General features: G+C 37.6%; 1 protein-coding gene across 1 annotated transcript; it reads right to left on the reverse strand.

Annotated features, from left to right (window-relative positions):
• Positions 1-910: 910 nt before the first annotated feature.
• On the reverse strand, positions 911-10,378 carry LOC114525221 (H/ACA ribonucleoprotein complex non-core subunit NAF1-like). Its single transcript, XM_028546447.1, has 9 exons — positions 9,645-10,378; positions 7,360-7,468; positions 7,072-7,171; positions 5,423-5,505; positions 4,888-5,048; positions 4,294-4,345; positions 3,482-3,558; positions 3,264-3,289; positions 911-2,304 (listed from the first exon to the last, which is right to left on the reverse strand). The coding sequence occupies exons 1-9, from the start codon at positions 10,355-10,357 to the stop codon at positions 1,301-1,303; spliced, it is 2,325 nt and encodes a 774-aa protein (XP_028402248.1). The 5' UTR covers positions 10,358-10,378; the 3' UTR covers positions 911-1,300.
• Between the last annotated feature and the right edge of the window lie 14,410 nt (positions 10,379-24,788).

The raw sequence follows: 24,788 nt of genomic DNA on the forward strand, positions 1-24,788 counted from the left end.
AAAAGAAAAGCAATGTAGGAATTTAAAAAGCATGCACTTTAATATAAAAGCACGAAAGAGTTTCGCGTTTCCTGGCAATTTTAAGTAGCTTCAGATTTATTTAAGAAGCAATTAATGGCCACATCAACTTTTTACTACCATGCACTTCTTCAAATATATACGTGTATCTAAAGCTGCAGAATCACTACAATACAGTCGACTATTTCAGGACAAAAATAAACACAGAAAATTACACGAAAATCACACGATATTTGCAGTTACATGAATTTAACCCCTCGATACGGGACCAGATCAAATTTTGCAGGCATTGCATTAGCTGTGAAGGTTTTTATTTCATATGCCCAGACAAATTTTCTGTGAAACGTAAAAATATGTCGTGACTGCCGAATCAAGCATAGTGTGACCATTTACTTATGCTCTTTCATCAGTCTTATATCACTTGAATACATGCAATTACAAACTCAGTATTTAAGATTTCTCAGGAACCAAACCTCTCGTGCTTTGCGAACAAAGCAATTCTTTCAAGAAGTTCCAAGGTTGGGAAAAATTCCGTTGAATATATGTTTAATAAGATGTTTAATAAGAAGAAAAGTATGGCGATTCAAGAAAAGCCAACAACAAAACAGTTCTTCAAGGAAATTCAAAGGTTGGGATCAAATTCAAAGATATGTTTAATAAGATTATTTTTGCATGGAAAAGAAGAAAAAGAGAAAAGGTATCCAGGAAGATCCGTTGGCAAGGAATATGTGGCAAGCCAATTGTTGGAAAGGGATGCTACTTGGAAGAATCGTTTTAACGGCACAAGCAAAACTCCATTGCGGCATTTTCTGGTATGCAGTTGGTTCACCGTACTGTTACAAATGAATAACCTGCGGTTGTGAGGGAAATCTTAAGTATACCGTCACCATGCAACAAATTTAAGACTCTGAAATGTTTCTTTGTTGATTTCATCATTTGAAACAAAATCCAGATCTCGTGATCAAGCAATTTTTAGTGGCGTCATAGTTCGAACTTCTTGTCCCCTGTCGGTATTTTTGGGTGGCAAATTAAAAATACCGCTGGTTGATATCAAACCAAACAACTGAAATTGCACGACTACGGATTTACAGTAATCAAGCTAATCAGTTAAAGAAAAGGCTCATGTCATGCACCCGAAATGGTGGCTTATTTTGTCAAAACTGAAAGAACCCAATAAAAGTAATATAAACAAGAACAGGGAGTCAGGGACAGTTTATTGACGAGGAGTGTCCATCTGTTCAATACAAATTCCCTCTCTTTCACGGCCCTTCAACTGTACTGTCTACGAATCGAGATAATCCTGTACTATTTTAGGCGGTTCAGGAACTTCCCCAAAGTTTTGACCTGTTTGAATGGGGTTCTTTGGTGATTTTACACCTGGCGGGTCTGGCTGTGACGAATGCTCCATTGCAGACCCTTGCGTGGTGGGCAAACGATGGAGGTTCACAGGCGGCGTACAGGGTGAAGCATTACCTTGAGTCATCGATGGTCGAGTTCCATGATGCGGGAGGTCTTCCCTTATATTTCGCGCGTGTTCGTATTTCATGTTTGGTGGCTGTGATGGGTGTTGTTGCATTAGAGGTGGGGGTGATTGTATTACCCTTGTGTGGGGTTGATCGACAGGCCAACGGCTCATAGGTGGCGTATTTGGTAAAACATTACCACCACTCATCCACGGCTGCGTCGCTGTTATACACGGTGGTCTTTGCATTACATTTTGTGATGGTGGTTGATTGAAATATGATGCGGTCGCTTGTTCTTGTGCCATCGTATTTGGATGATCAGGTCGCTCAACAGGAGAAGCCCCCAGCCCCACATTGTGTGAGGTGCTACGCACCCCTGGCGGTGGAACCATATTTTGGAATGGTGGTCCAATAAATTCGGTACCCGGCACCCTTTGACTGTAATGCCCCTGAATGTATTCGGGCGGTCCTTGAGGTATCATAAAATTATCGTGCGGAGGGCCGTATCGCGGTCCACAGGCAAATCTGTGTGCAGCTTGCGGATAATACTGTTGATCAAAATGTGGTCCCACGTGAGGCGGGGGGAGTGGTTGACATGGGCCCCTTGTCACATTGGGTCCTGGGGGTGTTCGGTATCTTAATGATGCTGGTGGTATTCTGAGGGCTCGTGGGTGTTGATAGGGACGGGGAACAACTTGGGACGGCTGCTGAGAGGGTCGGAGGGTAACCTGAGATCGATGTTGCGATTTTGTTTGTGCGTGTTTGCAAGATTTTCTTGACGGTTTTTGCTTTTTAGTGATGGTTATGGTTTCTTCCGTCGTGTCTGGAAAATGCAAAATCGAGAAAAGTATAAATTATTTAATGAATTAAAAATATGAATATTTATAGTTAAAGATGAGTTGCCTAATACATGTACATAGATAGGTCTCTGTAACCTGAAATTTTGAACTTATCAATAAGCAGGATAGGCAAGACTGTTAAAATACCCACCTTTTAGTAACAAACAAAATTTGTTGGACAAATATTGTCGATTTCGTTGCAGGAAAACAAATACGAGAAATATAAAAGTTCATATCAGGCTGTATTCAATTTTTTTGTTAACAAACTGACATGCGCTTGGTATGCATTTCCCTTCCAGGCTACCATGCGCTCATACTTTAGCCAATCAGCGTTCAGAAGGGTTGTCGAAATAAAATCCATTCATCAAAAATCTCTTTGACTACAATTTTGACACAAATGATAGCGATATTATCTTTATTTTAGAATCGAAACGTCGTTCGATAAAGATAATATCGCTATCATTGGGTCAAAATCCATTCAGCAGTATTTAATCAATCATATTAATGTTATTCTTCATAAAACTAGCCGAAATTTTGTGATTACGTTTAGTTATGAGAATTACAGTTTATGAAATAAATTTGAAACCGAAGTATATTTGAAGAGATATTAAGTTGCTTCAACTGAGAAATATATTCTTTTGAAAACTAGTCCCAGTCCTATCCCGCCAATTTAGATAACCTGGTTGTAACTGACCGAAGAACAAAAGAGCATTTGGTTAGTTAACCAATCATGATTACCCTATGAACCCTCTTGTGAGGTGGGTGTCGAAAATCTACGTAAATCGTTTAGGTGAAATAGGTGGAGCTTATAAGGGAGGAAGCTTATTAGAAAAAGGCGCTCTAACAATGCTACTAGGTTATCGTTAGAGATAAACTGATCGGGGTCTATAGGCAATATAAAATTCCTCTTGGTGGGTGTTTGGGGGGGTTGTACGTGGCTTACCTTTCTCTTGAAGGTGCTCTTCATTTCTAAAAGGAAGAAGTTGAATAATTCAAATAAAACGTTTACACATCAAACCACTGCTGTTTGACTTGTTAAAGTAAGGTAATCCATGAGTAAAATTCTACATACGGGTACCACAATGCAATGCGGCAAGGAAACGTTTTTCCCAACATAAATAATTTAGTATTTTTTTACCCATGACGTAATTGATTTTATACCTTTTCTTCAGCTGATTCGCTTTTTTCCTCCCTGCTTTTGCTTTCGCCTCAGCTTCGTCGTCTGAGAACTCCAATAACTGAAACAAAAAAAGAAGGCTCATTCTAGGGGAGGCTCTCTGAATTGCAAAAATTTGTCAATCATGTTCATTCGGAGCAGGAATCCAGTCAATCGTGTTCATTCAGACAAGAATCCAGTCAATCGTGTTCATTCAGAGCAAGAATCTAGTCAATCGTGTTCATTCAAAGCAAGAATCCAGTCAATCGTCTTCATTCAGAGCAAGAATCTAGTCAATCGTGCTCATTCAGAGCAAGAATCCAGTCAATCGTGTTCATTCAGAGCGCACAGCGCTGAATATGGCTAACCCGATTCTAAAACAATCGCCACTGTACTAATGGATCAAAACAGATTTTCCATATGGCAGCCTAATCATTATTATTTACAGTGGCGTAGCCAGCCCGACAATTTAGTCATGTTATGCTAATATTTTGGTGTTCATTGACTGTGAAAACAATGAATTTCTAAAGAAATGAATAATGATAATAACATAAAATTTGAATAGCATGACTAAATCGTCAGGCTGGCTACGCCACTGATTATTCAAATGGGAATAATGGTACGTGAACGGGAACAATGGTGGTGATGTTGATTCACTGATATGTTCAACTTAAACCACTACTTATCGTTCAGTTGCAATCACTAGAAGTACCATATAATGTATCACGTGGTACCCACGTGACTTATGTCTTTTCCAAACCCTCTGTCTATTAAAAATCACACACGATTTAATAGAATAGACTTGATATTTTCTCACCGTTTCAGGTGGTTCCTGATCATGTTTCCAGGAGGCATCAGATCCCTTCACACTAAACAAATGGTATAGTGTAAGATACGTTCCAATATAACCAGAGAGTTCCAATATAGCAGCGTGGCAGCATTTTCAAACAATTTCGCATAAAATGTTGTAGAACAACTGCCTAAAATCGACAAAAAAACTCTAGACGTTTTGATCTAAGAGCCTTCGTGAGGAAGTTAGTATCTGAATAGCTATCCGAATGAAGGCCCTTACGTCGAAACGTGAAGTGTTTTTGTCTACTTTAGACAGTTTTATGCAATATTGAAAATTTAAAAATTTCCCCTCTAAAATAGAGCAGTTCTTAACTTAGAAGACTTAATAATTTTTGTTGCAAAAAATCCTCAGATTGGTATATTAGGAGACGCGCTACTTTGTTTCAGTGGCGTAGCCAGAACGATAATTGGGGGGGGGGGCAATATTCATATATATTCGTGATACGCGGGTTTAATTTCTTTTCAAATCAATTGTCTTTACAGTCTGTTAACATGAATATATGAATATGGGCCCCCCCAATTATCGATGCTGGCTACGCCACTGCTTTGTTTATCTTACTTTTTCAGTTTGGAGACGAATACAAAATGAGTGACATCTTTCGCCTGCGGAGCGTAGTACACCGTTTGCCCAACTTCAACTTTTGTTGATTTTATCTCTTCATCGTTGTTAAATCTCACACAATAATGCGGAGATTTCACTTGCCCGAATATCTCAAAAACCTAAACACAATAAAAACACGACTGTGGGCCTTAAGTCGGACTGAGAACCTCGCCCTCTACCAATACATTTTAAACATTATTGACCGAACAAGGCAGCAAAATACAGTCGTCATTAAACTACCATCTTGCATGCAATTAGCCATAACTTTGGCAAAGCATGCATTATCTGTTGGTGAAACCTCAGATAACAGGGATCTTTAAGTTACCAATACGGCAAAGCCCAAGAGGAAACGAAAAATCTCGTTTCTGCCACTCCCCCACCCCTCCCCTCTCTAGAATCTTCAGCCGCCCACACCTTCCAAGCAATACTCTAAGGCTCGTACGCCAATGCAATTGGCAAAAGGATAACCAGATTACACTGTAAGAAATCATACTTTGCCAAAGCCAGATCGATTTTCCAACAGCAAGATACTGTCAGCGTCAACTGCGGGAACGAGTTCGAATGATTTGATTATGACTAAATGAAAGAATAAATAATTTTAAACGTGGTGGCAACCGTGTTAACACATTATTTTTATAGTGATGATGTATATGACTCGGGTATATGAATTGATGCTACTCGAGCCACAACCTGGCAAGCTTGCTTTACTTTGTGTAGCTTGACTACGTAGGGGATACCGGAATAGACCTTTGGTTTGTTAGTCTAATGCGCTTCCAACTGAGCTACTAGGTCAAGACATTTTGACCGAGGCCAGTCGGAAGAGCATTGTATTAGCAAACCATTCGATTTCCACCGTGGTTAAACTAGTTGCATGGTGGCAGGGCCGTAACTAGAACGATAATTGGGGGGGGGGGGTATCTATGTATTCGGTTCTACCCGACGGATTTCTTTTGTAAGTGGAATATCATACAATAGAGAACCGTCGGATGAAACTGAATATACGAATAAACACCCCCCTCGCCCAATTACCGTTCTAGTTTCGGTACTGCATGGTGGGTTGCACGGTGGGTAACTCAGAGTAACAATATCACAGGATTATTTTGAAATCTTACTCCATCTTGTAGGGCAAAAAATGACATGCAAAGATTGTCACATGCAGGGATGGAACTGACGCCCGGTGTTCGTTAATCGTCGTCCAAATTTAGATGAACCTAAACGGTTTCGTATAGGTTACTGAGCGAAAAAATGCATTTCTAATTAATGCCATGACTTTTTTGCTTTATAGAACCTCGGACAAATAGTTTGCTCTGTCGATTTGTAAGACCCCCGGTCAAACTCCACTTCAATCTCGTGGTAATACTGAATAAAATTGCACGTCATCCTAACTGCAACCGTACTAACTGCATTCGTATGTTTTCGTGCGATATTGAAGTATTTTACGCCACTTGATTTTATTTTGCATTTTTCAAGGACTTCAAGTACAGTAGCTTTGAATATGACATTTAAGTACTTCAAGGGTTTCAAGCACTTGCGAGAACTTAGTGTGGGATACGATTCATTTAACATACAGTGATAAGGATTGATCGTTACAAATTCGCAGTTACACATTAATAAATGACTTTCTAAAGCTGGTATACGACGTGGAACGCACAAATTAAGAAAGATTTTTTAATGATAATGCCATTTTGGTAATCGCGGCGTGTGATTTCTGGTAATGAAAGTGCAAATTTCGGAAGTAATTAAAGAGGATAATTTTATATTTGCAGTTGAATTTCTTGCAATCACAGTGGTTGTTGAAAGGAACTCTATCATATCTGAGTTTCCTAATGCACAGTGCATGCAAATCCCTGGAATCTTATCGCATAGTTTTAGTAGTTCGGTTCGGTTTTTGTAATAAAAAGTACATTTTTGTGGTAACAGTATGAATAAGGCAAAACCAGACGAGCAAAATATTCGTTTGCTCCAACCAAAAGCTCTACCAACTGGGCCAAGTCGTTCAATAAGTTAATTGCATAGAATTAAAGTTATTACGAAAAAAAGTGTTCAGTTGGTAGAGCGTTGAACTAGCAAACTATATTCAGCTAAGAATGTATAGATAGTTCACTGCGTGTATAGTTGGCTGCATAAAGCCATAAACCTTACCCAATGCTTCCCCATAAATTATACTTTCAATTTTTCCCAATGGCTCTATTACAACAGATTCATCTACGAAAAGATTAAGTGGATCAACGTTGGGGAGATCCTGAAAGGATAGAAAAAGATACTTTTAGTGAGTGACAAAGACGTATAGAAGTTAAACAAGCCTCATCTTATACGAGTCTAATTTTTAACAAGATATCGTAAGAGCTTTCTCCCTCAAATTCCCCTGTCAGAAATTATCCATTACTGGTGACTACCGCGACATCCGTTGATAAGGCAAATTGAACTTACCGAAAGCATGATTTCATCCTTAGTTTTAGGTGGGCCCGTATTATAACTTGTTTCTCCTTCTTGCATTTTTGATCTCTTGACTCTACTGTCTTCTGCTCTATCTTCATCACTGTGCAAATGAAAATATCGATAGTTATGGGTAAATGAGTGGTCGAAGTGGTTAAGTGGCCGTCGAGTGGTTAAGCAGGTCATATATGACAATATTTCGGCCTGGGTCTGTTCGTTGGATCATCGCAGGGGCGGATCTGGCCGAAAATCTGACTGTATCACCGACTAGGTCTCGCATAACTAGGGGGGTCCGGGGGCATCCCCCCCCGGAAAATTTTTGAAACTGGAAGCCCGGAGATGCCATTTCCCGCGATTTGAGCGTACTTTTCCTGATATATTTTTTACCAAAATTTTCGGCTTTTCTTAGCAAAGAAGATTTTTCCCGGCTTTAAAATGCGTACTTAAAAAATTTATTATGATTATGATTATATATTCTTATCAAATTGATAAATTTGGAAGTTGCAGTAAATTAAAGGTAGTTCTACTCCCAGCAGTCATTGACTAGACTTATATAATGTTAAGGTTATTCATGGGGCATAGTGGTATCATATTTCCCATTGTGAGCATTTCATATTTCACAGTCAAAATTTTAGAGCAAACTCCGTTTCATAAACTCATAGCTATTAAAACTAGATGGACAAAGCTTAGGAAATGATTCAGGCAAATTTCTAACGACAGTAACGACTTTAGCACTATTTCTATTAGCATACCAGCCTTAAGAAAATATTAATAATAGCGGCTTTAATATAAACACGTGCATTGATCCTAACGCAATGCTATTATTGTATACATATCAAACATGAATATTAATTTAACCATGCAGATTTTTCACTCATAATGCAAATTAACTTCACAAAATCATCACAACGAATAAGATATTAATATATTCACAAAGCTTTGTAGTTACCTGACGGGATAATGGTTATGAGAGCGCAATCGCTGGCTTTTGGGTAACTGTAGCTCCGCAAATTGACATGTGTATATCTCGCGATTTATTCTCGTCTTTGAGCAGCAGAAAAATCATTCTCGCATGAATTTTGATATTCGTTAGCTCTTCGACCTTCTCAGCCAAAGAATTTCGCTTATTGAGCGCACAGTTCAACTTGTCTAACAGAGCGCGTGATGCTATGATAGCCAGATAAACTGCGTATAGACTTAGTTTGCTTGTAATGAGACTTGCGCCTTTTGCGTGGAATGTTGGACATCGTTCAAATAGAGCAATGTAGCTGACTCAGCATCTGACTGTATAAAACTGTATCAGTGATCGCGATTCTGATTGGTTTGATACAGTCGAACGGTCTAAATATAGCTTATACCCCCCCGCTGACTGTATCAAAAATGTTCTATTTTTATCTCAACTGCTACGACGATGTCTTTCTGAGTTATGTTATTGAGTTGAACGAAGAAGCAAACTCCCAAAAAGCGGGCTTGTTAGCAGGTAGAAGTGAACCGTAGGCTGGCGAATGCGAAATGCCAAAAATTGTTCCGTAACCGCTTGTCAGCTTATGAAGCGAAAAAACGATTTCCAAATGATGTAAAATGATGAAATAAAAGCATTTATAAATAATGTAGAAATTCTTACAGTCAAAAGATATTATTTTCGGCAAAATCTGACTGTATTATTTGATACAGTTGATATAGTCTAGATCCGCCCCTGCATCGTTTGTGGCCTTTCCCGCAGGCGGCACCTGAGAGAAACAATTTCAAATTGGAAATCTCTAGATTGTCGCAAACGGCATTCCAGAAACTTATATGATATATCTACCTCTTCCAGTAAGCCATTATAGCTCGCAACTTAATGGTATTCTCGTTTTATTTGCACCCTGAACACAGCAAAGAGCCTCGACCCTGAGGTGATTACACCACCCTCTCCCCCTCGTGACCCAACTGCTGTATAATTTGAAAGTATTTTGCTAATAATATTCTTGTATGTTTGCATGGTTACATCAAAAAGTAACTTAGCTTGTAGGTACACCACGTAAGTATCAAATACTGCAAAGCTTTCGGTCCGTTAACCCTGGCCTTCATCAGTGCAATTACCTGAACACACATCTACACGTCACTTAAATATCACGTTAGTCGTGCCATTAATTAAACGGTTTCACTTACCAAACAATGTGTATTTAGGTAATTGCACTGATGAAGGCCCGGGTTAACGGACTGAAAGCTTTGCAGTATTAAATACTGTACGTGGTGTACCTACAAGCTAAATTACTAATTTTGCTAATGTTTCACACCTGTTTGAATCTGAATCATCAGACTCGCTGCTCGACGATGAGGTGTCTAAGAATTCATCTTCGATGAATGCCACAATGTGATTCGTACCATTCGTTCTCTCTCTAGCAATTGGTGCTGAGCTCAAACGATGCGCTCGCATGTCTTCTTCAGCAATAGATAAAACGACAAGAAGATCCTCGGGAAAGGCCTCAGTTTGCTGACCTTCTTCAGCCGTCAGGCTTTCACAGCCCACTGAAGAATCAACCCTGGCATTTTCCTCGACAGGAACTGCACTCTCATTAGGAAGACTGTGTTCAATGGAAACATCTTCCTTGTCAAGCGACTGGTTGCTACCGTTGTGGGTTACGACAAGATTGTTTGAACGAGCGTGGCCAAAATTTCCTTCATTATTATCAGAAATGACATTAGGTTCCCCCGTATCAACATCTGCTGGAATAATCAAATCTGTTTTCTCTAAAGCAGTCGTATTTGAAGTCAACTCGTTTTTGAGGTTTTCGTGGGCCGTGTTTGTGTTACTACTGCAATCTCTAACCTGAGGGTCGGAGATATTGTTATGGTTGCAGGCATCGGTATATCCATCTTTTGGTTCGACCGCATCTTTTTGAAGAAAGTCTTTTCCGTTATTATTGATGTTACTATTTTCAATTTCCATATTTTGTTCAGGCTGTTCCTCGTAGGGACTCTGGAGGTTTGTTGCTGTCTCAGGATCCATATTAAAATGATCGCTTAGAAACGTATCCGTTTCTAGATTGAACCAATTTCACCTCATGCAATGAACACAATTTGTTTCTTCGTTGTTCGGAATAAAGTATCGGATTTTCCATCACTCTATATCAAATACAAATAACAAATGTAATTTAATAGGCTGGTTCATCAATTAAAAGATAACATGGACAATGAAACATGACTGTAGTTCACACAATGCAGTATTTGAATATTTGAGTCAAGTTTCATTATGTGTAAATAACATGACGTACGCATGATTTACATTGACAATTATAAGATTAAGGTTGATGCAATATTGAGATGAACAGGATGGAACGATGTTGTGCTGCCCGCTGCTTGTACTTGGTATGTTTGTATGGTGACATCAATAAGTAGCTAACTTAGCTTGTGGGTGCTCCACGTAAGTATTTATAACTAGAGAGGTTAAGATACCCCGGTTTCGATATACGGGTACGGGTAGCCATATTTTGTTAATTGGAATTTCTTGTTGTTTGCACGTTTAAAGATACAAATAGTGCTTACCTCAAGAGGCTAAAGTCTACTAGAAAATAATTGTCGAGTTAATCTTCGAAAAAATTGAGAAACACTGATGGACATTCATTGTCATTAAACAAAATAAGGCTACCCGTACCTGTACACCGGAACCGGGGTATCTTAACCTCTCTACTGCAAAGCTTTCGGTCCGTTAACTGGGGACTTCGTCAGTGCAATATTGCAGTTACACTCGATTCTTCATTTTCAACGATATTGTTCAATGTTGTTGACAAGTGTGAACAATATTGAAAGCACAACATTGTTCCATGCAATGTTGATAAACCACAGGCTCTGAGTTTTTAGCCGTGCAATAAGAAAGAGTATTTGATAAATTAGCAGAGTTTTGGTTGGACTTTCTCTTATTCCGGTTCGGTCGCATCAGCATCTGCAACGTCATGCCATTTGGCGGGAAAAATTGACCAATCACGTAGCAGATTGACCTATCACGGGCGCTAAATGCTGCGAATTCCTATTTCTAGTATATTTTCGAACGCACTGCCAAAACTAGCGAGAAACATAAACATAAATGCTGCTATCAGAATCAAAATAATCAGAACAGCACGCGCGACGCGTGTTTGTTTCACGTGATGCGTGTTTTGGACACCGCGCGTGTTTTTCACCCCACGTCATTAAAAAATTCCATTTTGGGCCAAAAAAGCGCGCTATATCTCGTTATTTCGTACGGTGACCTATGCTGAAATTGTGCATGCTGAATTGTACTACACGTGTCTCTCATAATACCAAAAATACAAAAATTCTATAATGGCAAAAAAAATGCATTTTTCGAAAATGTGGCATAATAGAATTTTATATATTGCTAATTGTTAGTTTTTCTCCCAAGTAAAATAATGCAAGAAAAAAAATTGGGGGTCACCTTTCTTCTTTTCCAACTATCCGAGGCAATTGGTCATTTTGGAGTGAATTTTGTACACGTATATGTCGCCATAGCAACGGACGATTTGTTACTAAAACCAATACGATTCAAAAGTAGAGACATCAAAATATATAAAAACCCCAATATCTCTGGAATAAATCATAAAAATGCGTTGTTTGAACGAGTCAAAGTGATGAACAATGGAATTTTTGGAAACTGTATCGAGCCACCTTAAGTTAAATAAAAAATTAACAATTTCATATACCAAATTCAGCTGTTTGCAACATGCCTTTCAGTAAAAGGTGTTTTTATGAAAGATTTGCTAGACAGGCATTTTATCATATATTTTTCATGAATTATCTTCACATTAGATCAACACTTTCATTAAATTGTTTGATTTTTAACAGTCTTTAAAAACCTGTCACAAAGTCACCTAGCTGTCAGGCTACAGAGTCTTTGTATAGATTATGGGTTTACATGTAGATGTCTAACATGTGTAATTTGTAAACAAAATCACAATCTTTTAACTGAATATGAAGTTTCATGCTCTAGCTTTAGTTGACTCAACAAATATTATAATTAACAAAAACCAATTGACTTTCATCTTCTAAATTAAATTTCCACAATTTTTTCTTAAATTTAGGCAATCATAATTCATTAAGGCCTCATAACTCATAAAGCCAGGTAAGCCTGCTTTGCTAAATTGCCATTTTTATTTATGCTTGTTCCACAAAAACTACCAATAGGCCAGTTTTGTGAATGCAGGAGCTTCCTTTGTCACATTTTTTAGGAATAACAAAAGGTATTATACTATTGATATTACAATTTCATACAACTAATATTCTTGTAATTTTGCATTGTGATATCACAATATAAAAAATTTTTTATTATTGCAAAGCTTTAGGTACGTAAATCCAGATTGCGACTGATCTTTATCAGTTCAATAGCAGTAGCTCATTGAGTACCTGTGGTGGTTAAAAACCAAATGTAATTTGCACATCACTGTTCAGACAATAATTTTTTGGCTGCTTTCTGCAAGGTCAGCAGAGCAAAATTGTCCATTGTTAATGCCACAGAATCATTCACAGAATATTTTGCATCAGCTTGGTATGAGTATTTCATATTTGCATAGACAGACACCTTCAAATTTTGGAAGTGTAAAGCGAACACAAAATAAATGTGTGGACAATATGATCTCATCAAAGTTACAGTTTATACAGCAAAGTATTTTGGACTCCAAACAGTGAAATATGCACCCCCCCCTGACATAAATCATAAATGTTCTGTCAAATAGATATTCAAAATGTTAAACCTCTTTTTATTTTACAAGAAGCTGCCATCTAATTATAGACACCTATGACATGTATTTACTAGCTCAACTGTCCAGATCCAACCATTTTGCCTTTAAATTAAATGTTGTTTTCTTTGAACATCGTCAACATAAAACGAAGTGCAAAATCCAATCCTATTCTACCTTTATACTACACTTTACTTTTCATATATACTGTACCTATTTTATTATCTTGAAACGATTGTTAATACCATTTTAACCAAAACAATATATAAACGATGACCCTCCATGTAATCCATGTGGTCTTGTTTCCATTGCGTAATTTCAAATTTTTAACCAGTGTTTCCACTCTTGCAAAACATCATTTCCCATTTTCTCTATTTACTATATAATCGCGGGCTGCCCAGTGCCCAGTGCCCACATACCACGAGATTTTGGCCACTAGTGGAAGGTCATAATTTAAAACAAATAAATCGCTCATGGATCGAAGGAAAGTTGGTCATTGGTGGTCATTTGTCATCAGGTTAGAAACCAAGGTACTAGTTTGGTTCTCTTGGCAATATCGAAATTGGTATAAATCTATTTCTAGTTTTTACTCAATGTTGTCTACTTACTCGTGAGGAAATCAGAGCTTCTGACTTCTGTAGCAGATAATCGAAGGAAAATTTCAATAGATTAGATACAAGCCGAGTACTGGGGCGTAGCCACCGTGATTGGTGTGTGGGTGGGGCGGGGGTTGGGTTGTGACAACCTTGTACCCTGGTTCTGTCGTGTGACACAGGTTAATAGACAATACCTTGCAATGTCAAAAATTATTCAAAATGCTTTGTTATTGTTAAAAAATACAGCACAGAATTAGAGTAAAATGTGTTGTTGCACTGATTATTTTTTAATATTGAATGTTATTCCAGCCCAAAATGGCCGTTTCTGAAGATTTGGAAGATTGAAATGTAAACGATTTTCTTGCCAATAAATATATAATGGCAGTTTCGAGATGGTATTTAGATAAAACAATGTTATAAGGCTATCCTCCAAAAATAAAAATGGAGTATATCAGTATGGTAAGTCAGCTTGTTAAAAACTGTCCCCCGTACCCGGATTCCAAAATGGGATTCATTATAAAATTGGTTAACACGGACTCATTATAAAAGTTGGTAAAAATCACATGACACCCCCACAATCCTTCTTACTCACTTGCCACGCCCCTGGTGCGTTATAGTGGGCCGGTGCAGGAATTTAAAGATGCCTAAAAATTCAATTAGAATATCATCTGGGACCGGGCTTTTGATGGGTCAGGCATTACAATTTTTTAACATCGTGAGGGTACAAATCTGACAGTGGCAACGCTAGAGAGGGGGGGGGGGTTGCTCCCCAGATCTTTTCATGTTACATAAGCAGTTTAAAATTTTATTCGATGTTCGTTTCGCTTATAATGAGCCCCCTCAAAATATTTCTTTAAACTTTTTAATGCCCCCCATTAATTCTAACCTGCATGGCGTTTCCACTGTTGGCGATCGTTTAGGAATCAGTCTCAGAGCCGTTCTTAGAGTTTTTTCTTGTAACTGAGGGTGTAGGCTTTCTTCAACCGGCTGGAATTTATACTGACCAGGTTATATGAAAAAAACCCCAGTCAATTCAAGGTTTTTGGAGGGAGTTGGTGTCGAAAAGACTGACTTTGGTCACCTGTTTCCTTAACAGAGCATTCTCCAGGTGAGTACAATGCAAAATTCTTTGTTAAGTAAAACAATAAAACAATGAAACAAGGCTATTTATTGTTAGTTATGTATACAGGGTGTATAAAAACTGATATAATTGTTCCGATTTGTTCCCTACGAGGTTTGTTCCCTATTGAGGCCTTGGAACTTTTTTAATGAAAAGAAGTGAATATTCATGAAAAATTAGAGTGGTTGGGGGTTTTTTATTCACCCTGTATTCGTGAATGAAAAAATGAATATCTTGTTTACACTAGCGGTGGCTGAACTGGTGTATGGCAGAATAATCCACTAAAATTAAAATTTTCTATTGCACTGGTAGATCTTTGCTCAAAATTACTTTTTAGAACTCCTTCAAACAATACTTCTCTGTAGTTTGCGTACAGATCAATGAAAACGATCTGATCTGATGAAAAATCATCTGCAAATAATTGTATACATATGTATACAATGTAACAAATGTATTGTAGATATCCTACATTGGCATAAAAGAAATTGATCTTATCTTATTGATAACTTGGTCTTAATAGGGGCTGTTTACATGAGCCCGGTAACCGAGATTTAACGAAGCGTACAATGACTTTGAGGTATTGAAATGAGTGAATAACACGATTATGGTAGTCATGTTATCATCCTAACAATAGCATGTGGTCGTTTTGTCTCAAAAAGACTTTTTTCAATGCCTCAAAGTCCATTTCATGTGAAGAACCCCTTATAGACTGATCGAATAAAACTAATAGATCTTTGAGAAAACAACTCATTTTATTTAATTAACATTTTATTGATACCTGAAATAAACAAACATTTTATTTAATACCTGAAATAATTATCTTTAAACAATCGCATCCCATATGTTCCTCATTATTGTAGTCTCTATTCGTTATTTTGTTCTTTCATTCGTGACTTTTTTCATCGATATCAGAGCGTTGAATATAACTAATTCAGCACAAAGCGACGACAGCAGCGTTTGTTTAGATACGTTCCATAGTTTAATGGTGTTTGAACTGTCGCTAGTCTTTTGCCATTAGGGGAAAACGCGCATGACAGGAACGTGTCTTCATTTCCAGGGAAAAATGGAACTTCCTTTCTTTCAGCAATGTTAAACGCTGTTTCAAGTATTCCAAATAATATGAGGGAATCGTCTGGAGAAAATGTGCAGCATGGAATTCTTTCCGATTTTTTTGAATAACTCATAATTTCGACTAAAGTTGGTAGGGATATCACAAGGATAAAATTATTTATTCCGACTGCAACTCTTTTTCTATCATAAGATAAAGCAACAGCTGAAACACCATCATATGGAAAATGGCAATTAGATTTCCAAACTGCTCTCGGCACAACTGATATTTCATAGGAATTTAGCTCTACAAATGGCGAGACGATTTGTGAAACTAGTGACTCGGCGATTTTCTTCTCGTCTTCACTGAAAAAGCTTTCTAGAGAATGTATAAGAACGACTTCCAAATAAAATTGTGAAATTTTTGAAGAATCTACAGCGGGATACAGAACGCTAAGTTCAATAATATGCCATGAAATGTGGGCACGTAGCTCTTCGCTTTTAACTGTAGAACTTCGAAGACTTCTACTCCAAAGATTAATATACCTTTTCTTCTCTGCGTTTAGAGTTAACATAAAATATAGAATCACGACATAGAAGGTCGAAAAGATGCTTTGCGCTATATCACTTTCTTTTATATGTTCTAAACCATTTTCCAGAGCGTATTTTATTTCACTAGAAAAGTTCACTTTAAGTCCTGAGCGAACACCTTCCACAATTCCTTTAAAAACGTTTTCGTATAAACGGCAAAGCGATCCATGTCCATCATCGACCTTGACAGTATACTGGTGATCTTTGTAGCCCTTTGCTAAAAGCCAATCAATAACGGATTTGTGAAAAACAATTAACACGTCATCTGAAGCGTATAACAAGCATAATATGGTTTCATTTTGTTGATGATGTCTTTCGTTTCGCGACAATCTGGAGCTAAACCAAAATCCTGAGCACTGAAAGTGAGAAAGTGAGGGGAAGAGATCCTTTGAAAGCAGCCAACATTTCTAAGAATTTTAAAAAATCAAACTTTTCATCTTTTATGTCGCTACGCTGAGTAAGCTCATCTTCAAGGCGTATAAAATATCGTTGGCAAAAAGAACACAATCCTTCTGGAAGAAACTCCATAATATCGTTATCTGTTATCTTCTTAAGATCATAGCGAGCCCTTAGCCCAGTTTGCAAGTGATATGCATAGAGAAATGAGCCCTCACAACACTAATAGCTTCATCCCCCCAAGGAACATATTTTGAAAACTCATTCAAATCAGTGTTCACATTACTGCGATTTATTTTGCTGCCAACTAAACTTGGAAGACATTCTTTAAAATAAAGTTCAAGATCCAAGTTATTGTTGGCGTTAACATTGGTAATATCCGTCTTTTGATCGCCTCTTAGTCGTAAGCGGGCTACGGAAATCTCTGGCCTGCTCGTCACCAAGATTTTGATGTACTCGGGAAGATCAGGAAAAAAAATGCAATCAAATGCGTAATTTCATTCTTATTATCAGCAGCACTTTCATCCATGCCATCGATCACGACTAAACGTGGCTATTCCATTTCCAGTTGATCTAAGGGATTTCGCCAATATATTTGAAAGGCATCTTTGAGGTTTTGGACTTGATGACATCGTCCTAACTGATCAAGGAGCTTCTCTTTAAAACCAGGGACATTCTCACACATCTGACTTGCGAGAGACTGTTGCATCACCATATATAGGATCTCTTAGTTTTGAATCACTAAAATTACAAAAGTGATTTTTGTGGTTTTAACCATTGAAGAGATGTTTTGTTTGCAGCCAGTACCAAAACATATACGGCAAAGCTAAATTTGCTGCTTTTCTAAATACATCAGAAATAGCCTGTTGCTGTCTAACATTACTGCTGAACATCACAAATCTTATGTAGAACTTTTGTAATTTAGCGAGATCGCCGCACACTTAAAGAGAGTTGAGTTAATACACAAACTTTGTTAGCGGTTTAGCGTTTGCCGTAAACGTCAAACTAAAGGTCTCTATCTTAAATTTATTACGTAATTTCAACTGCTGACGTGCTCAGTGTCCAAAAATTATTTTTCTGTATCGAACTTGCATCAACTTGCATCCAAAAAACAATTATTGGACTCTCTCGTCCCCAGACCTTAGCGCGCCAGCTTCTTGAACCCAAAAGAGCGCGGAATTGAAATAAACATAATGACCTAAGAATAAAAACAAACAAGAGACTACGCGTTAAAGACACGCACGTTTCTGATGTCTTTAAATGTATAATAAAACAATTATTGGATTCGGCTTTCGCATGATATTCGCCGAAGGCGAGGTGAATATCGCTCAAGACGAAGTCGGACTCAGCTTTGCTTCGGCAAATAACATTGACCTTGGTCTGCATGATTCTTGATATCATGCTCAGCCTCATCCAATAATTGTTTATAATTGTAAAACTATCCTGAAAAATCAGTTCGCTGTCTGCTATGTACAATTTTATTTAAAAATTTATGTTCGAAAGATTTTTGCAATCATTTAGTTCAGATTTTACATGATATGCACGTCGAAAAGAACCCTCACACTTCCTAACAACAGCGTTTCTCAATTTTATTTTCCCTTCAAATAAACTAGGGAGACAAGTCATAAAATAACGTGCAAGATCTAAGTTATTGTAGGCATCGTTGTCTTGGATATTGATCATTAAAACACTTCTTAATCTTGCAATGGAAAACTCGCGTCTGCTCGTCACCAATATTTTGATTTGCTTAGGCAGACCAAGAGAAGGACCAGCAAACAAATTTAAAATTTCATTTCTATAAGCTTCAGCAATTTGATCCAAGCCATCGATTAAGATCAAACTTGGGTCATCTCCTATTAATTTTCCTGAGGGGTTTTGTAAATATACTCGAAAGGCATCTCGCAAATTTTGGACATGATGGGGTCGCTTTAACTGATCTAGGAGTTCCTCTTGAAAGCCAGGGACGTTCTCACACATGTGACTGGCGAGAGACTGCAGCATCACCATAGGATTTTTCAAGTTTGAGTCACCGGAATCACAAAAGTGGCAAGCTGCGAGCTGTCTACTTTTCTTGAAATCCGCACAGATTTTAGCAGCAAGAACGCTTTTTCCAAACCCCACGCCAGCAGTTAATAACAGAACCTTTGATTCGCTATCAGCGTCACCAAACCAAGTGTCAATCTTCTTTATTAACCACATTCTTGTGCCGCACAAGAAACGTTGCTCATTAGTTGTAATTGTTGTTTCGAAACAATGCTTTGCAAGTTTTCGCAAATAATCAAGATCACTTTTTTCACGAATGGAATTGGAAAAATCTCTAAGTTCACGAATTGTGTTAAAACGTTCTACTCTACATGTACAGTTTTGTGAGAATTTCTTTAAACAACGTTGTAACGGTTCATCCAACAATATGAGTTTGGCCAATTTCGTTACATAGACATCCGCACCTGGTTCTAAAGGATCATTTCTCAAGCGGTGAATATCCTCTATTGGAATATTCATTTCTACCAACGTCTGAGAGATTTCTTCCCACAAAGTTTCAAATCTTGAATTGTCGATTTTAGTTACTGTTGCATGAGCATAAACAGTATTTCTGTAAAATTTGATTCTTACGATGTTCGCTTTCATTGACCTGTCAGTATCCAGAGGCTTCACATCCCATCCTGCTGATGAAAAGCCACAAATATGCCGGAAGAGAACTGTAAGCAATGTAACATCGAATGTTTTGGAATCTGGCGGGTTGCCAGACGGAGGAAACAGTAAATCCCATTGAGTATTACTGATAATTCGAGCCGGTTTTAAACTTTCAATATAATCTTTTTTTGTAGCCAGTACCCCACGTAGACTAACAGGTGGATAGAATGTATCAAATGTGTTTCTCAAAGCCTCAGTTCCTTTGTCAATTAAAAGTCTACTGAGTCTTGTAAAATTTGCTCTTTCTCGCAGTTCATCAGAAGCCATTCCACGGGACCTGTTTAGACACCTCGATTAGATAGGTATTCGTGTAGTCATACAAGCATAGAAAGAGAACATTAATCTCCCTCCGATCTGATCTGGCGGATCAAGCTGTCTTAAATTGTTGTCAGAAATTAGTATTGTGAGTTAATATGAAATGGATCAAGGGGGAACGTAAACCAGTAGCTGTAGAAGAAAGCGAAAAAAAGGCCGAAGCAAGTAACCGAGATTCTAGTAAGACTTAGTTCTTAAACAGCATTCCTATTCCTCTTGAAAAAAGTTGCATGTTCCAAAAGCCGGAATTTTGCAAACTTGAATTTAGTAAAATCGTTGGCAGGTTTATATGAGATAATTTTATTATGTATGAATGTGTGTATGTATGGATGTATGTATGCATGCATGTAACTTTTCAATTACCAGAAATCCAGGACATAATTACCACAATGCCAGGATTTCGCAATCAAAGATGGCTTCCTTGTTAAAATAGAATTATATAAGGCAAGAGACAAAATTTGAAATTGAAGCAACTTCTATCTTACATATTGCATGCAGTTGCAGACTTCGATTTAAGACGGGCAGAAACTCAGTACTTACGCGTGACAATTTTTTCGTGTCCTGAATTTCGGGTTATGTTTTATTTTTTGCAAATTTCTCAAGCACCGCTTTGCAATTTAAAAGTCGGAAACATGGTGAAAAACGTACAATAGTAGCTAAATTCGTCGGGGAGAACGAATATATATGAAAATGCTCTCCCCCCATTATCGCCAATATTGGCTATATAGAGACTCATTTGACTAACTTCATTGTCTTCATTGTGTAAGCTTGGGTCAGGCTGGCTCAAGAAATTATGTGCTTGGATGTGATGGGTGTTGCATCCATGTACTTCTATATTGATTTAAGAGCTTTTTGATAGAATTTTCCGATAAAATATATAAATATACCGGTTGTGTCATAGTGTAAAGTAAAAAAACAGATTCAGAGTAAACACGACATCTTGAGAGTCAAAATATGAATAATCAAGCAAGACACAGGTTGAGACTATAAATATGAAATAAAGTAAAAAGTTGACAGTTTCAACCTGTGTTTTGCTTGATTCATATTTTGACTCTTAAGATGTCCTGTTTATTTGAAAGCTGTTTTTTACTTTACTTTTTTTAACTTGTCTGCTGGTTATGGTTTTTGTGTCATAGTGTCGCGCTTGATTTATGATGATAGAAAAAATTCCCCATGACAGAATTTTTTTAAGACTTTCTTATAGATAAAGCATCTATAGCGTAATCGTTTAATGCACAAAAATTGGGGGTCACCGAACTCGTTTGCGATAAAAACACGCGATTAAACTCTGTTTGGCGGCCATTTTGAAACGTCCCTGTTGCCATGCATGGTAACGGGTAACAGGCACAAGTTCTAAATAGATTTCCTCTGTAGATATGTTTCCTACAGAACATATTCACTTTTAGCCTTCTACTGAAATATTTAGATGCCTAATATCCCTGTTTAAAAACTGTATTGAATATTTTATTTGATGCCTTGGGCCGGTTGTATAAAACTCGTAACTACGTTTTAACTACCCGAAGGGAGACAACTGAGCCGAGATATTTCGATGTAAATAACTTAATTGTCAATGGAAGTACATATTTAATGCGTAAGATGCAGATGTAGTCATTCACAAGATGCATGAGAGTAATTTTAAACTTTGGCTTATCCATGCACCGTTTAAGCTAAACGCCTTTCGAACAACCGGCGCCTGGTGCGCACGTGCAGTCTTCATGCAATATAAAGCTTCTGAACATAAACAATACATTTCATACTCATTTAGACGCTTTGGGAACCAAAATTATGTTCGATCGTGACATTCAGAAGCACATCGTACTTTAAAAAGTATAGAAGTTCAATTTTTCAAAAATGTAAATAAACCGCATGATACGTACGTAGCAGCGATATTATTAAAATAGGACCAGAATCTACATGTATTAAATATATTCTTACCCCAATTAAAGCTAAACTTAATGAAACAGCATCAAAAGAACGTTTTTTTGTTTCCTTGGAGGAACTGCTGTATCATGCGAGCGAAATCGAATCGCGCATCGGAGAATTAGTCAGAGATTTCGAGCTGTGCACCACAACTCTTGGGAGACAAAACTGTGACGTAGATAAATACGGTCACATACACTTTTCAAATAATAGTATATTTCGCCCCAAAACACACTTGCGACGACGAAAGATAATAAAAAGAATAATAATAAAAAAAAACAGAAACAAAACAAAACCGAGGCGAATTTTCAACTCCGTCGCTGACGCCGGAGTAACAAGACGCCTGTTCTTGCGTTTAATAATTCCGGTGTGCCGCGCACGTGCCAGTCTTCAATATAAAGCTCCTGAACTTAAACAATACAGTTCCTACTCATTTTGATGACTTGCGAGCCTAAATGTTTTTCGACATTCAGAAGCACGTCGTACTTTAAAAAGTAAGATTATATTAAAGTTATACCCAACAACGGGCGATTTTAAAACGATTGAAAAACACTAACCGGTGGAATGGATAGCGCTATATTCGGCTGTTTCTAGCTTTCGTACAACCGGCCCCTGGTTCCTCAACTGCACGAAATCCTCTTTCTCTGTCTTCTTGGGAGATCAGTTTTCTACGTAATCTTTCTGCTATATTCTACACTTTTAGTGATTGCAAGTTGAACACGGTTTAAATACACTCATACTAACGATTATTTTCCCTATACAGTATAACTGCATAAGGATTAATTGCATTGAAAGCACTCATTAATTGCTTGTGACATGCAAATGCTACAAGGGACCCTAAGCATAAAGGACGGGAACACGACGACGGCAGCTATCAATACAAAGCTTCATTCAAAAGAACTGATGAATTATTAAATACCTATGGGAGCTTTAGACGTGATCTACGTTCTGTTTACAACGACAAAACGTCGTCACGTCCTATGTACAGGGTGTATCAAAAAAACCGCAACCACTTAAATATGCAAGAACATGAATGCAACTCAAAATTGCAATAGATAAGCACCTTTGGGAATTGAAAATAGCTCTTAATCCTTCATCTAAAATGCTAAAAGTCATTTTAGCTGAACTGTGGTGCAAACCCGAACAATATTAATATTCTTGCATGTTTAAGTAGTTGCGTTTTTTTTGAGACACCCTGTAGAACGTCTACATTTCATGACCCAGCGAGGGCTACCTCGAATTAGGCTCTATAGAATTTTCCCTAAACGTATACACAATGTCTTCAACGTCTTATATCTCGTTAAATTAGTACAGTTGATGATATAGAACAACGCTTTAACATAACATTTATTTAGGAGTATTATTATTATATAAAGGAGTATTCCAACCACGTCGTCGTCGTGTTGCCGTCCTACATGCTTTAGGTCACTATTACCACGGTGCACAACACACTGTAGCGCCACAGAGTAAATGCTTAAAAAACATGACCAACGCTATGAAAACTGTAACCTACCTTGTTAAATTTTGTAAAACGAAAATTCCACTACATGGGCAAGATTCAACAAACAGATTCTACCTTTGTCTTGAACGACTGTATACACCCTCAGCCGTTCAAGCATTAAATTTTATACGGCGAACGTGAAACACATACGGCAAAGCTGCATTTGCTGCTTCTCTAAATACATCAGAAATAGCCTATTGCTTTCTTACATTACTGCTGAGCATCACAAGTTTTATGCAGAACGTTTGTAATTTTGCAAAATTGCCGCACATTTAAAGAGAGTGGAGTTAAACACAAACTGGCTTTTAAATTATTAAAGTGTTGTTTTCTTTGAACACCGTCAGCAGTAAAATGAAGCGCAAAATCCAATCCTTTCTTACCTTTATACTGCACCTCACTTATCACATACACCTATTTTAGTATTTTCATAAAATTCTTTATACCATTTTAACCAAACCTATACAGGGTGTCCCAAAAAAAGTCCCCGCTATTGAAATGAAGCTTTTGTTGGAATTTGAATGCATGATCAACGCAGTAGTGTGTAAATAGCATATTTATTAGGTTGAGGCATTCAAATAAAGCGTCTTGCTTTCAATTGGGTTTATCATAATATTAAGGCAATCAGATTCGAACAAAGGCTTGATTTCAATAGAGGGGACATTTTTTGGGACACCCTTAACCATCCTCCACGACAGTCCATATGGTTTTGTTTCCATTGCGTAATCTCAAATTTCCAGTGCAAATTTCTTACCAGTGTTTCCACTTTTCCAAAACGTCATTTCCCTTTCTCTCTTTTTACCATTTAATCGCCTGTTTTAGGAAAGGCTGCCCCCATCTGACCGAGATTTCCGACACTGGCGGGAGGTCAAAATTTAAAACAAATAAATGAAATTTCGGCAAAAAGTGTGTTGGTATGTTTCCATCGCTCATGGAAGGAAACTTGGTGGTCATTTCATTATAAGGAAACAAGGAGGAATTTCGTTTTGAACAAATCTGCATGTTTGTTTACATTTTTCAGGCAGAGCCAATCAGAATCCTAAATACTTAATACCGGAAGTGAGTAGTCATGATTTATGCATTCTGATTGGCTTACTGAAATGTAAACAAACATGCTGATTGGTCAAAAACGAAATTCACCCTTGTTTTATAAGGATAAACAACCGAGGTACTGGTTTGGTTTCCTTGGCAACATCGAAATGGATATAAATCTTTTCAGACATGCAGTCTATTTCTAGTTTTTACTTGATATTGTCTACTCTGTGGCAGATAATCGAAGGAAAATTTCAATAGGTTCGATACTGGCCGAGTTCAGGGGCGTGGCCACCGGGGTTGGTTTCATCTGAATTTCGCGTTTACATGACAAATATTAAAGAAACCGAGCCCGCAATGTTACAATTTTAAAAGGCTGTTTGAAAAAAAGGCTGTTTTGATGTAAATATTGCATTCGGAAATTGAGGTGTTTAGTTATATCACAATATCACAGTTTGCCTGAACGTTTGATGTACGAGAAACGCCCATTTCTTGGTGTGGAA

The sequence above is a fragment of the Dendronephthya gigantea genome, unplaced genomic scaffold (assembly GCF_004324835.1).
Source record: "Dendronephthya gigantea isolate DGI-Jeju-01 unplaced genomic scaffold, DenGig_1.0 000033F, whole genome shotgun sequence".
Classification (NCBI taxonomy): domain Eukaryota; kingdom Metazoa; phylum Cnidaria; class Anthozoa; order Malacalcyonacea; family Nephtheidae; genus Dendronephthya; species Dendronephthya gigantea.

Coding starts and splice junctions, on each gene's coding strand:
- LOC114525221 (XM_028546447.1), bottom strand. CDS start 10,357: ATGGATCCTGAGACAGCAACAAACCTCCAGAGTCCCTACGAGGAACAG. Junction 7,469..9,644: donor GATGATTCAGATTCAAACAG/GTGTGAAACATT, acceptor TCATTTGCACAG/TGATGAAGATAGAGCAGAAG. Junction 7,172..7,359: donor AGGATGAAATCATGCTTTCG/GTAAGTTCAATT, acceptor CTATCCTTTCAG/GATCTCCCCAACGTTGATCC.